We start from the raw sequence: 13247 nt of genomic DNA, 5'->3' as shown, positions 1-13247 counted from the left end.
GTGTGTGTGTATGTGTGTGTGTTGTAAGAGAGAAATATTGACACTATTGCCAAGACTTTTGGATTCTCCCTAACACTTCACCCATCTATCCTCTTCTCCCATACCCTTGACCATGACTCACCTTCTCTCCCTTGGGCTGTAACAACCTCCTAACTAGTTCCTGCCAGCATCATCTTCTCCAACTCACCTTATCATTGCCACTGTGCTCCTGAGGGAAGGAACCATGTCTTTTTCATCTCTATGTCCCCAGTCCTTGGCTGAATAGATAGATGCTCAGTAAATGGTGGATATATGGGTGGTGGATGGATGGATGGATGGATGGATGGATGGATGGGTGGGTGGATGGGCAAATGGACAGCTGGGTATGTGGGTGAATGGTCATGTGGATAAGTAGAGGTTGATGGACAAGAGGATGAATGGACAGAAAAAGGATGAATGAATACATGAATGAATAGATATATGGGTAAAATGGTGGATGAAGAGATGAATGGGTAGATGGAAAGACAGATGGAAAAGTAGATGAGGGACTAAATAAATGATTAGACTGATAAATGGATGGATGGATGGATGGATGGATGGATGGATGGATGGATGGATGGATGAACACATGGTTGGGTGAGCAGATGAATAGATGGGTGGGTTGGAGGCAAATGCAAAATAGATGGTTAGATTTGTAAATAGATGAATGGGTAGATGAGTTAATATGTGGATGGATAGATGGGTTAATGGATGAACAGAGAGATAAGTGGTTGAGCAGTTGTATTGAAGTCTAAGGACAGAGAGGCAAATGGACAGACACCTGGGTAGGTAAGTGGGTGGGTGAATGAGTGGTTAAGTACACAGAGAGCTAGATGGAGATGTGACTGGGTAGATAGATAACTAAACATCCATTGGGTTGGCTTGATAGATAGAAAGGAGATAGACTGGACAGATGGATGGACAGTAGGATATATATTGACCATCTTTCCTCAATTCTCCCCTGATTATTTGTGTCCCCTTGGTCTCTCCAGGGGCTGTGTCACCAGCTGCAGCTGCTAAAGCAGCCGCCAAAGCAGCCAAATATGGTGAGTGTGTTGACAGCTCTGCCCCACCCTGTTCTGGCCAGAGAAAGGGGGTGACTTGCCCAGGGTTACACAGCAGGTCACTGGCTGAGCTGGACCTGTTGGGCCCCAGGATGAGGCCATGAGGCTGAGTGATAGGAGAGTCCTGTTATGGCAGTGGGGACAGTGTCCCTGCCCCTCCGCACCCTAGACAGTGCCCCTCTCAGAGGAGCCCAAGCCTGGCTGGGGAAATGGGACCTGCCCACTGTCTCTCCATAACCAACAACAAGGCCCTATCCCAATCGAAGAAGAGATGGGTTGCAGAAATGCTAGGGGAAGGGTTTCAATAAAGGTTTCCTGGAAAAGGCTGGAGGGGGCCCAGGTATTCTATGGTTTCCTGTCCTTCAAGGACCAGACTTGAGGGGGGCTTGCTCCTACTTTCTTAGTCCACCAGCATCCCCCAGGGCCCTCGCAGCCTCGCTCACTGATGTCCTTTTCTATCCATTCTCCTCTCTCCGCAGGGGGCAGAGCCGGAGTGGGAGTTGGAGGTGTTCCCACTTTCGGGGTTGGTGCTGGGGGCTTTCCGGGCTACGGTGGTCTTGGAGCTGGAGTCGGTGGTCTTGGAGCTGGAGTCGGAGGTGTCCCTGGAGCTGGTATTTCCCATGAGCCCTAGTCCCATCTGGGGAAACAGGGAGAAGGCATGGGGGCTCCTCTTCTGTAGAGCTCAAGGGGGTGGGGGGAGTGTTGATTGGGTTGCATGTGCTCAGGGAGAAGTTGGGGAGCGTGCACGGAGGGCCTGCAGCGCCGTTCAGGGTAGGAGAGTGTCAGCACAGCCCCACTGAGATCCAGCAAGGTTTCTGAGGGTCTCTCTTTTTCTCATTCCGCCACAGCTGCAGCCCAGGCAGCCGCCGCCAAGGCCGCTAAGTATGGTAAGTGCCCTGGCCCTGCCTGCCCCCATGCCCAGGGCAGTGTCCTTCCCTCCTGGGCAGCGCCCTCCCCTCCTCTCAGAGCCTGGACCCCAGCCCTGCTCTGCCCTGGGGCCCAGGCTCTGAGCTCAGAGCAGTTCTCCAGCATGAGGACAGAGCAAGCTTGCGCTCAGGCCTCCAGGGCCGAAATGGCCTGGGCCAAGATCGGAAGCCCCTGACCCCATCTTCCAAAGCCACACTGAACTTTCCTGCCCTTTTCAATCGCCCATCGTTAGGGTTACTGGTGCCCAGCTTATCACCCACCCCAAACCAGCCAGTTGAAGGTGCTCACCGCAGCCATTCTGTTCCCCACCCCACCTTCACCCTCTGCTCCCTCCAGGAGGGGAGCTTCGAGGGGCAGCGCTGATGCTCTTTACTACTCTAGGTGCTGGAGGAGCAGGAGGCCTGGGAGGGCTGGTGCCAGGTGCCAGAGGCATTGTACCAGGTGTGCCGGGAGCTGGAGGGGTGCCAGGTGAGCTGTGTCCCCAACCCAGAGATGGGTTTGGTTTGCCTCGTGGAAGGGGCCCTGGAGTTGACCCAGGTCAAGTGCACCATTTTATAGATGGCAAGACTGAGCCCAGAGATGGGGAGGAGGAAAAGCAATGCCCCCTAGTTTGGAAGGAAGACCTTTTATGGGACTCCAGTCTGCTGAACAAACCTGGCAATCCTCCCTCGGGGGTGTCAGCCGGCTGGGTGCTGGAGCTCTGCCCCGTCAGGGCTGGTGGCCTCCCGTACTTTAGGGTCCTTCCTGTTCCTGATCAGGTGGAAGGGCCTGTCAGCCTTTGGTTCCCCTGCACTCTTCCTCCTCCACCAATCAGAGGCCAAAGGGAAGAAATTCAGAGTTACAATGAGATTAAGTTACAACCTTCCTTGTTGTTGGTTTTTTCCCCCACAGATTTCTATTTTCCTTCTTCTTTCTGGGAGAAAATTCCCCTTTTGAGTTTCTCTCCAAAATGAGACATTTCCTCCAATAGTTTTAAAAATTAACATGGCCTTTAGCAGGAAGCTTCACAAATCCTTTAACAGAGGTTTGGAGACGATCTAGGCCTTGGCCAATCACAGCTTTAGGCTCCCACCACCATAGTCCGAGCTAGACTGTCACAGTCCCTGAGCTGCTTGCCGGGAAGGGACATGCCCAGGGCGGCTAGCGGGCCATCCTCACAGCAGGCCTGGAGCCCCTCCTTCTCTGGCTCCAGCGTAAGGAGGCAGCACAGAGCACTGAGCGGGTCTTCTGGAGGCATCCCTGGAGCTGGGGGCGTTGGGGGAGAGTGAGGAGGGGTGCAGAGAGCCCCTCCCCACCCCCCTCTCTTTACCTCTCCAGGAGCTGGAACCCCAGCAGCTGCAGCCGCCAAAGCAGCCGCCAAAGCTGCTCAGTATGGTATGTGCCCCACCCCCATTCTGTTCCCTGTGCTCATCCTATAGCCCCGCTCTCCTGTCCTCTGCTCTGGGGTCTGGCAGCCCCCTCAGCGGTCACATTCTCACTGTGGGCCTTTTGACCCATCTGACCACTTCCAGGTGTGGGTAAAGTCTCTGCTTAGGAAAGCAAAGTGAGAACAGGCCCTGGTGAGACCCCAGAACCAACCTCCACACCCTTCCCAAAGCCCCTACTGCCCCCAAGTCTAGCTGGGGCCCCCCGCCACATTCTGGACCTCAAGCTGGGTTCCTCTGGGTTCCCACCGCCCTCTGTGGCAGTATTTCTTGCTCCCTGACAAGGTTCTCCATTTCTCAATAGATCTGAGGGCCACCTGGCAGCCCCAAGCACCCACACCTTCCTGAACATCGCCAGTGGCAGTAGCCCCACCTTAGAGCTTAAATGTCTACCAGGCCTGGGCCAGGGCATCTATGCGCCTTGGCTTTAGGGACCTGTGGGCAGCAAGATTCAGATCACAAAATCTAGAGCTGTCTAGGCCAGAGAAATCTTAATTTTAGGCCCACTGACCCCCGCCCCCCCAAACTCACCTATGACATACAACCCCTTTTTAGATAAAGCTGCCATTTGCTGAAGCAATCCTTACAGCAACTTTATGAAGTTGGTAGCATCATTCCCATTTTAGAGATGTGGAAACTGAGGTTCTCAGGGCTTAAGTAACTGGCTCACAGTCACACAGCTAAGTGGTGGCTGAGCTGAGCTTTGAACCCATGTCTGCCTGTCTTGTAGAGCACCCTTGACTACATAACTCTGCTTCCACCACCCTCGGAAGTCTCAAACAGGTCCTTGACCCTCCAAAGGTTAAGAACTCCCGACCCTACACATGCCTCATATTAGGGATGAGGAAGCTGAGACGCATACAGAGAAAATGACTTGTCCAAGGTCACACAGCAATCCTGTGCCCTAGCGGGGATGAAAGCCCAAGGCTCCTGATTCCCAGCTCGCTGCTCTCTCCATTGGCTTCTGTCCTCCTTGGTCGAGACTGGGTTGAGGATTAATTCTTCTCACTCTTGTAGGGTTAGGCCCTGGCGTTGGCGGGGTTCCCGGCCTTGGCATTGGCCCCGGCGTTGGCGGGGTTCCCGGCCTTGGCGTTGGCCCCGGCGGTGTCATAGGTAAGTTGTGTGAGAAAGTGGGCCTGAGGAGCCTCGGAATCCTCCATGGCTGACGCCCTGATGCCCCCTCCCTCTCCATCCAGGAGCAGGGACCCCGGGTGCAGGCAAATCTGCTGCTCAGTTGGCCGCCAAAGCCCAGCTCCGTGAGTGCCCTGCCTGGCTTTCCCTCCTCACCCCACCAAGTGCAGGCTGGCCCAGCACGACCCAGGCGGGAGCTGGGCCCCACAATATGCAGGCTCTCAGGCCCACTGCAGGCTGGGAGGTCCCCAAAGCAGCAGGCAAGGGGTTGGAAAAGCAGATTTAGCAAAGGAGAGGCCCGGGTTCCAATCCTGGGCCCCACACTGGCCGAGTGACCTCCGAGTTTCCTGTCCTCGTGCATGACGTGTGGGTGCTGATGGCACCTGCTGCAGAAGGTTGTTGGGAGAATTAAATGAGTTCATCCAAGAGGGAAGAGTGGAGGTTGGGCTGGAAAGGAAAGCGGGGTAGTCAGTGTGCAGCCCTGAACGCCAGCTGGGGGCGGGGCTGGACTTGGTGCTCAGTGGGAGTTCTAGGAAGCCCATGCTGGTGGCAGCATAGAGGGGGGATTAAGGGATTAAGAGGTCTGGCCCCTTCTCTTGGGGCCTGTCTCGGCTCCCTGGGTAGGACACCCCACAGGGGCATGCTTCCTGCCTGCTGTCGCCATCCCACTGCCCATCTTTCCCAGGGGCGGCCGCTGGCCTTCCTGCTGGCGTTCCTGGATTTGGAGCTGGTGCTGGCGTTCCTGGATTTGGAGCTGGTGCTGGCGTTCCAGGATTTGGAGCTGGTGCTGGTGTTCCCGGATTTGGGGCTGGTGCTGGTGTTCCCGGATTTGGGGCAGGTGCAGGTGAGAGGCCTCTAGCCTGGGCAGAAATGACCCCTGAGCTCAGAGAAGGGAGACCTCTCCCTCCCAGCACATCCCCCAGCACCTCATCTAAGGGCTCATAGTGAATTCCCCGTTAGGTTCTCCTGAGCAGTCCGATGACTAGGGTAACAGATGGCGGCGGGCCAGGCAAGGAAGCCCCAGGCTGCATGGGTGGGCCCACCGGCTCGCCCTCAGCAGGATGCTGTGGCCACTGGGCGCTCCAGATTTTCACCTGGTGGTTACTGAGCCTGAAGGGGCTGGGAGGGGCAGGTGGAAGGAGGGGGCAGTCCAGCCCTCAAGTGCTCCCAGACCAGACTGGCAGAGACATGGTTAGTGACTGGAGTTCTACCCGGGCAGGGTGAGCTCCTGGCTGGGGAGCCACAGCTTCGGGGCTTTGAGAGGAGCAAAGAAGGCCAAGGAAGGCAGGGAGGGCTCCCAGGAGGAAGCAGTACCCCCCCAGCACAGAGCTCAGCTGCTGACCACCCCACATTTCCTTTTTCTTTTTTCTGCAGGACCTGGATCCTTGGCTGCTGCTAAAGCAGCCAAATATGGTGAGTGCCCCCACACTGACCACCATGGCTGGTTCCACTGCTGCCCCACCGTCCCTGATGCACTGGTCACCCATCTCCCCGCCTCTGGGCTGGGCCCCGTGCCCGGCGCCTGCAGCACAGGGCTGGGATGGTCAGGATGGAAAAAGGCAGTTTCTAGGACACATTCACGTTTGCTTAGCAGACCTGGCTCCTGCCCACGAAACGCCTGTCGAGCCTCCAGCCCTGTGACAACCCAAGAGGCCCCTCACATTTCCAGCCTCTCAGGGAGCAATCCCGCCTTGGTGAACACCATGGCCCCCACGGTCCCGCTCTGGCCCTCAGTTTTGTGGGCCCAGGGCAGGGTTGCTGTCAGCGAGGCAGCTTCTGCCTCCTGGACAGCAGAGCCCCGGCCCGGCCCCCACCACCCCACCCCGCCCACCTCCCAGTCAGCATGACTGCGCCTGCCACGAGCCACGAGGACGTGGCAGACATGCCTGCCCCTCCACTTGGCGCTCAGCAGCCCTGGCTGGCCAGACCCACACTGTCTGTGGCCCCTGAATTCTTGGCCTTCTGAGAGCCAGGCCAGGGCCTCTGCCAGGGAAACACCAACCAGCCCGGCCAGTCCACTTGGGGCCAGTTTCCACCTCGGAAAATCCCGGTTTCCTCAGTCCCGCCCCTGGCGGGCCTGGTGACCCACAAGCCTTCTCCTGTTCCTCGCCGGCTGCTCTGCCTGCCTGGGTCTAGCACATTTTTGCCAGGGAAACAAAGCAGTTAAGGGGACAGGCTCCAAAGCCACGTCCTGCCTGTGGGGCCTTGAGCATACTGCTTCGCCTCTGCTGTGCCTCAATGTTCTCATCTGCAAAATGGGGATGACAATAGCACCCACCTTTCCTGTTGCAATGAATAATAAGCAGGCGAATCTGTGAGAAGCACTGAGAACTGTGGAACTCCTGCTGCTGCTATTCGTAGCAGCTCTGCTCTGGACAGCAGTTCAAAACTCAGAGTCCCTTCCCCGGCGGTGTCCTCTTTTGCTCTCCAAACACTGTAGGGTGAGTGGAGTAAGGATCATCATCTCCTTTCGGGAGAGGTGACAGCTCAGAGAGGTGACAACTCTAATGAGTGGAGAAAGCAGGATTGGAACCCAGGACTGTCAGTACCTGAGACTCCTCTTCCCTGCTCGGCAGCTGGTGGCCACCTGTGGCTCCAGTGCTAGCCCAAAGGGCTGGAGAAGAGATTGGCAGGCCAAGGCTCAAGGAAGCTCGCTCTTTTCTTTTTTAATAGAATTTTATTGATTTCAGAGAAGAAGGGAGAGGGAGAGAGAGATAAAAACATCAATGATGAGAATCATCAATTAGCTGCCTCCTGCACGCCCCCTACTGGGGACCGAGCCCACAACCTGGGCATGTGCCCCAACCAGGAATCGAACTGTGACCTCCCAGTTCATAGGTTGGCACTCAACCACTGAGCTACACTGGCCGGGCAAGGAAGCTCACTCTTGACTGATTGGTCAGGGACACGGGCCAGGTGTCTGGGAATGGACTTCTGTCCAGTGCTCCTTCCACTGGGTCACATGGCCTCGACCACCTGTCTGCTTGCCTAAAGCCCCTGGGTCAGGGAGACCCTGTCCTTCAGAAATGGGGGATTGACTCTCTGCCCCTCTCCTCAGGAGCAGGCGGGCCTGGGGGCCTTGGAGGGGTTGGAGGTCTTGGTGGAGCAGGTGTCCCAGGCGGTGTGGCAGGTGAGTTGAAACCCCAGGACGGGCTGGGCAGGGAGGGAGGCTGACCCGTGGAGAATTGCTCCCTGAGCTCCCTCTGTGTCCTCAGGAGCCGGACCTGCTGCCGCGGCTGCTGCCGCCAAGGCTGCTGCCAAAGCTGGCCAATTTGGTGAGCACTGTGTGCCAATAGTCCCCAGGGTTTGGGGGGCCTCACACCATGCGCCATGGAGCACTATTCCCTGCCCTGCCCCTGAGGCCCAGCCCACCTCCTGGCCCCACAGCATCCACAAAGGCTCTGGAAGCTCAGGCTCCACCTGGGAACTGGGATGAAAGCTTCAGCTCTTCACAGACGAGCAGCAGGGGTCTCGCCAATGGGGTTTTAACAGCCAGCTCTCTCCGCAGGCCTCGGGGGAGCCGGTGGACTCGGAGCTGGTGGGCTTGGAGCTGGAGGACTGGGACTTGGAGGGCTTGGGGCTGGTGGAGCTGTCCCAGGGGCTGGCTTTGGAGGTAAGAGGCTGCTCTAGAATCTATTCGTTTACTGTGTGTGTGTCATCTCTGTGCCCGCCCCAACCCCACTTCATCTGCCTCTCAGGGTTGTGGTGGGCCTGCCCCTTCTCTGGGTTCCTCCAGCATTTAGAGGGGCCTGAGCAAGCAGGAGCTAGGGCTGCTTCTTGCAGCTGGGATCCGACCCTCTCCCTCTCCCTCTCCTCTCCTTCAACCCACATGACCCCATCAAGTGGGAGTTCGTTAGGACAGTGATGGTTATGCCCATTTTCTGGGGAAGAAAACCAACGCTCGGATGGAATTGCTTTCCCAAAGTCTCTGCCATCCTGGCCGGCCTGGTGTTGACATGCCACTCTTTCTTGGGTCCTCACTGTATCTCCCTGCCTGAACCCGCCTGAAGTCTCTTCCTGTGTGCGCCGCAAGACTGGACACACAGTAGGCGCTTAATAAAGACTTTCGGAAAGATGGATCAAGGAGGGGTGGATGGAGGGTGGAAGGATGAGTCGGTGGGCAGATGGTAAACAGTGAACAGGTCAGAAGGGGGACATGACTGGAAGGGAAGGGATATTTCTGAGCGCTCATGTTCCCCATCTCCCCAGGTGTGTCCCCAGCTGCAGCTGCTAAAGCAGCCAAATATGGTGAGTGGCTCCCTGCTGCCCTCCCCCTGCCCAGGACTCTAGGCTGCTAACACTCCCCATCCTGACCATCCCATCTCACCCTCCTCAGGCCTCAATCCTGCTCAATCCCAACAGCCTGTCCGGGATCTCCCTGACCCCAGAACCCAGAGGGGAGGCTCATGATTCCTTAGACTGTACCTTGTCGCAAACCCCATCTGCCCTCTTCTCAGGTGCCGCTGGCCTTGGAGGTGTCCTAGGAGCTGCCAGGCCATTCCCAGGAGGTAAGGCCATCTCTGCTGTGAAATCCTCTGCGCTGCCAGGCTAACAGAGGAAACCCTGGGGCTGCAGCTAGCACAGGGACACGAGGGAGAGGGAAGACGGGAGAGGGGACAGTCCAGGAAAGGAAACACCCTGGGCAGAGGGGCAGGCCTCGGTGTCAGGGGCACCGTGGGCCTTGGGCACCAGGCTGGCAAGCTGAGGCGATGGGGCCCCACACCAGGATGCCAGGCAGGGACAAGGTTTGTGAAGAAAGCCACTCTGGCCATGGAGAAGGGGAGGGGGAGTAGTGGGCAGAGAGAAAGAGGGGACGAGGCCGGAGTGGGTCCTGCCCCATGCCAACCCCAAGTCCCTCCTGCAGGAGTTGCAAGACCGGGCTTCGGATTGTCTCCTATTTTCCCAGGTATGCCCCGGCTTCCTACCCTGTGCCCTGTGCTGCAGCTCTGGCCCCAACCTTCCCCCTCCCCTGCTTCATCTCCTGCTCAGGAGGGCTAGGTCAAGCCCCAGGATGGGTCCCATATCCTCAGGTTACACCACGCTAGGCTCCCCTGTCTTCTTCTCTTCCTCCCTTGCAAGGCCAGGGAGCATCAGCTTTTCTAAAACACCATGTTCCAGATGGGGTAAACTGAGGCTCATAGAGTACCAGGGACTTACCCAAGGTCACACAGTGAGTGAGGCAGAGCCAGGGCTCCCAAGCCCAGAACCTGGCCCCTCTCAAGCGAGGCCCCTGCCGCCAGGAGGCCTTGGCCACTCCCAGAAGTGGCACACTCACCGCCCCTCTCCTGTGTTGCAGGTGGCGGAGCCGGAGCCGGGGTCGGAGCTGGGGGCCTGGGAGTTGGTGGTGAGTCTGCAAGAAGGAGAGGCCCCACTTCAAGCAATGCTCTGAGCTCCTTTCCTGGGGTTGGGGGCAGGGGGTGGTGAGGAAGAGTCCTGTTGAGGGAGTGGCTAGTATGACCGCAACCCTTGGCTGGGCCTCTGGTGTGGGGGCTTGAGGAGAATCTCAGAAGCTGACAGTTCTGCCCTGGGGTGTGGGGATAGGAGGCAAGGATTCTGTTTCCTAGAGCTCCCAGCCTGGCCCTTGACTAGGTACCAGGACGGAGACAGGCACCTGGGTCACCCTGGAGCTTGGGGTCTAAGTGGTGAAACTGACAAGCTCCCATAGAAAAAGAAAGAAACTGTAAGGGAAGAGCAAGGTCCATCCAGCAGGTAGCCAGGGGGTCAAAACCTCTCTGATACCAGCATGTTAGCTGGCAAGGCTGGGGTCTGGCTATGGTGAAAGGGGGCACCCGCCAAGCTGCTCAGACCTCTGTATGCAGGATATGATCTGCAAGGCCTTCAGAACCTGCTGTGAAAGGATCGAGGCCCCACATGGCGGGGGTTCTGAAAGAGGCGGGAAAGCCTGGTCCCCTCCCCAATCCCTACCTCTCCTTCCACAGGCAAACCTCCCAAGCCCTACGGAGGTGCCCTGGGAGCTCTAGGATACCCAGGTGAGTAGAGCCGCCACCCCCGGAAGAAAGCATGGAGGGAGGGGCAGAGATGGAGGCAGAGGCTGGGGCCCATCAGTCTGGGAGCCGGGGGAGCACCTTCGGACTAAGCCTGGCAGCAGTGGGGAGGCTGGAGGAGCTGCACACCTCACTCCTCCCTTCTTCTGCCTCCAGCACAGATGGTCAGAGCTGGGAGTAGGCCCAGGACCCTCCATACTCACCCAGCCTGGCCCGGCCTAGCAGTCCCTGCCTCCCTGCTGCCCACACGCTGCCCCCCCACACACCCCGGCCACCTTCAGGAAAGAGCCAAGAGAAAGAGAAGAGGCAGGGGGTGGGGGAAGAACTCAGAGGAGCAGACACAGAGGGAGAAAATGGATGAGATGATGGGAGCCATAGGGTTAGGGAAATCTGAAGGGTGGGCAGGGGGACCCACGGTGCCCAGGCTGGGCAAAGTGGGCAGAGGCCACTACCTGGCACTGAGCCACACCCTTGCTCAAAATGCATACATGCTTCTGGAAGTGTGTGGAGTGGGTCCTGATCACCACCACCTCCCGAGCTCCTCCCAACAATGCCCAAGGGAGACCGAAAGGAGCCGCAGCTCCACCCCTATGGTTGCTCAGACTGGATTCCCTTCCACCCCCACCTGCTTCCCGCCGCACAGATGAGGCAGCTGAGGCAAGGCCAGGGCTGGGAGAGGCTGAGGCAAGACCAGCCTGACCTTTCCAGGGTGCCTAGTGATGCCTGTGGCCATAACCCATTGCTTGCCAAACACCCTGGGTGAGCTTCGCACAGATGCCCATCCCTGCCCCACTTGGCTTCTCACTGCCACCAGGTGGCGATAACAAGCCACGTCTATCTCCCACAGGGTAGGAACTACTCCAGGCCCTCCAACCAGAACATGGTGCCTGGTGATTAGAAACAAGGTTTACCAATCAGACCCTCCCCAGGAGAGGGCAGGCGTCCTGGGGTCCAGTCCCAAGTTAGCCTCAGTTTACTTATTTGAGGCATGTTTGTCACACTATCTCCCTTGTTGGGGGGTGCTCTGAGTCCCTCACTAAAGGCTCCCCAGATGTAGTGGATTCAGAGTATAGAGACCTTGCCCAGGCCAGTCCTTCCCAGACCTGGACCCATGGCCTGGCCTCTTCCCTTCCCTGAGACTTGGTTTCCTCAACCACATCTTGAGCCCTGGTCCCACCCACCTGTCCAGTGGGAGTTTGTACGATGAGAGTTAGGCCTGGGGTGGAGCCCAGGCTTCTGGAGGCTTCTTGGAGCCTCTGTTCCCCACTGTGATGATGCTGGAGTTGGTCAGTGGGCAGTGGCTTGAGCAGCAATGGCGAGGGGCCAGACTAACCTTGTGTGTGCCCCCTCCCACCCAGGTGGAGCCTGCCTGGGGAAATCCTGTGGCCGGAAGAGAAAGTGAGCTTCCCAGGACCCCTGACTCACGACCTCATCAACGTTGGTGCTACTGCTTGGTGGAGAATGTAAACCCTTTGTGACCCTCCCCTCTACGCCCCCTCCTAAGTCCCCACCTCTGGAGGGGACAGGGCTGGCCGGGCGGACTTGGAAATCCACAGGACAAGGAAACAAGAGAACGGTGGCCAAGTGGGCCCTGGGAAGCCCCTACTTCAGAGGCGAGGGGTGGGTGGGCTTGGCCCCCTGCCCCCACCCCCTTCCCACCCAGGAGCTCCCCCTCCGTACACTCTCCATCTCCAGGGGAACTTGGTGCTAAGTGCTGGTGCTCTCATCTTCCCCGGGGAGGGAGGAGGGAAGGGCAGCCCCTCTGCAAGTCCCCTCCCTGGGGCTCCTCTGAAAATGGTGCAGACACTTCCTGGGCAGTCCCACCTCCCCCTGCCCACCAGGACCCACCCCTGGCTGCGGTCCAGTTGGTACCCAAGCATCACAAACCTCAAGCTGGATTCGGTCACACCATCTCTTGGCCCCGTTGGCCCCCTTCTCCTCCACCAATCACTATTCCCCATATCTGGGGCACCTCCGATCAGAAGAACGCCAATGGGAATAGCCCTCTTTCTCTTGTGGAATTCATCCGCCCATCTGTCCATCCATCCATCCATCCATCCATCCATCCATCCATCCATCCTTGCCCTCAGTTGTCCGCCTGGCACCACTAGCTGGCTGGGCACCCCAACCACCAACCTGGTTAACCTGTCATGGCAGCATGTGCCCTGCCTTTGCCCCACCACACACACCCCTACAAAGGGGCCCAGGGTGTGAGGGGCTGTGCCAGCGGGGGCGGCAGGAATCTCCTCCCTAACCTGGGTCCCCCCACGCAGTACTGTATCCCCCATCCCTCCCTCGAGCCACTGTACTTCACAGCATCTCCCACCCCTGCCCCGCCCATCTCTTTGTGTCTCGCTGTGATAGATCAATAAATATTTTATTTTTTGTCCTGGATATTTGGGGATTATTTTTGATTGTTGATGTTTTCTCTTGATTTTATTTTTGTGATTAATTGAAAAAAAATTTTTTTTTCTGATCTGGGGAGCTATATCCCCAGAAGAAAATTCATTTTAATCACTTTGGTATAACTCTGGATGAAACACACATTTTTTAAAATAAGAAAAGAGGATTAACTGCTTCAAAAAAGACTAATAAATGAAAATATTTTAAAGGAAACTGTGTCTTGGCCTCCTTTGTAATGCCCTCGTCTGCCGTCAGCTCCTAGCCCAGGTAGGGAA

At 57.4% G+C, this 13247-nt stretch overlaps 1 protein-coding gene across 2 annotated transcripts in view; it reads left to right on the top strand.

The window, feature by feature from the left end:
- ELN (elastin) overlaps positions 1 to 12963 on the top strand; it is a 31412-nt gene extending 18449 nt beyond the window's left edge. For both annotated transcript variants that reach the window (XM_054714842.1, XM_054714841.1), the window contains 18 exons: positions 1011 to 1064; positions 1562 to 1693; positions 1931 to 1969; positions 2391 to 2477; positions 3327 to 3383; positions 4451 to 4546; positions 4630 to 4689; positions 5250 to 5408; positions 5939 to 5977; positions 7623 to 7694; positions 7780 to 7839; positions 8073 to 8177; positions 8774 to 8812; positions 9022 to 9072; positions 9429 to 9470; positions 9861 to 9908; positions 10504 to 10554; positions 11928 to 12963. In XM_054714842.1, the coding sequence (XP_054570817.1) occupies positions 1011 to 1064; positions 1562 to 1693; positions 1931 to 1969; positions 2391 to 2477; positions 3327 to 3383; positions 4451 to 4546; positions 4630 to 4689; positions 5250 to 5408; positions 5939 to 5977; positions 7623 to 7694; positions 7780 to 7839; positions 8073 to 8177; positions 8774 to 8812; positions 9022 to 9072; positions 9429 to 9470; positions 9861 to 9908; positions 10504 to 10554; positions 11928 to 11971 (1235 nt within the window). In that variant the 3' untranslated portion in view covers positions 11972 to 12963. The remainder of the gene's footprint in view (positions 1 to 1010; positions 1065 to 1561; positions 1694 to 1930; positions 1970 to 2390; positions 2478 to 3326; positions 3384 to 4450; positions 4547 to 4629; positions 4690 to 5249; positions 5409 to 5938; positions 5978 to 7622; positions 7695 to 7779; positions 7840 to 8072; positions 8178 to 8773; positions 8813 to 9021; positions 9073 to 9428; positions 9471 to 9860; positions 9909 to 10503; positions 10555 to 11927) is intronic.
- Positions 12964 to 13247: the final 284 nt, after the last annotated feature.

Source organism: Eptesicus fuscus, chromosome 4 (genome assembly GCF_027574615.1).
Source record: "Eptesicus fuscus isolate TK198812 chromosome 4, DD_ASM_mEF_20220401, whole genome shotgun sequence".
Taxonomy (NCBI): domain Eukaryota; kingdom Metazoa; phylum Chordata; class Mammalia; order Chiroptera; family Vespertilionidae; genus Eptesicus; species Eptesicus fuscus.
This window is presented reverse-complemented; position numbering and strand designations above follow the sequence as displayed.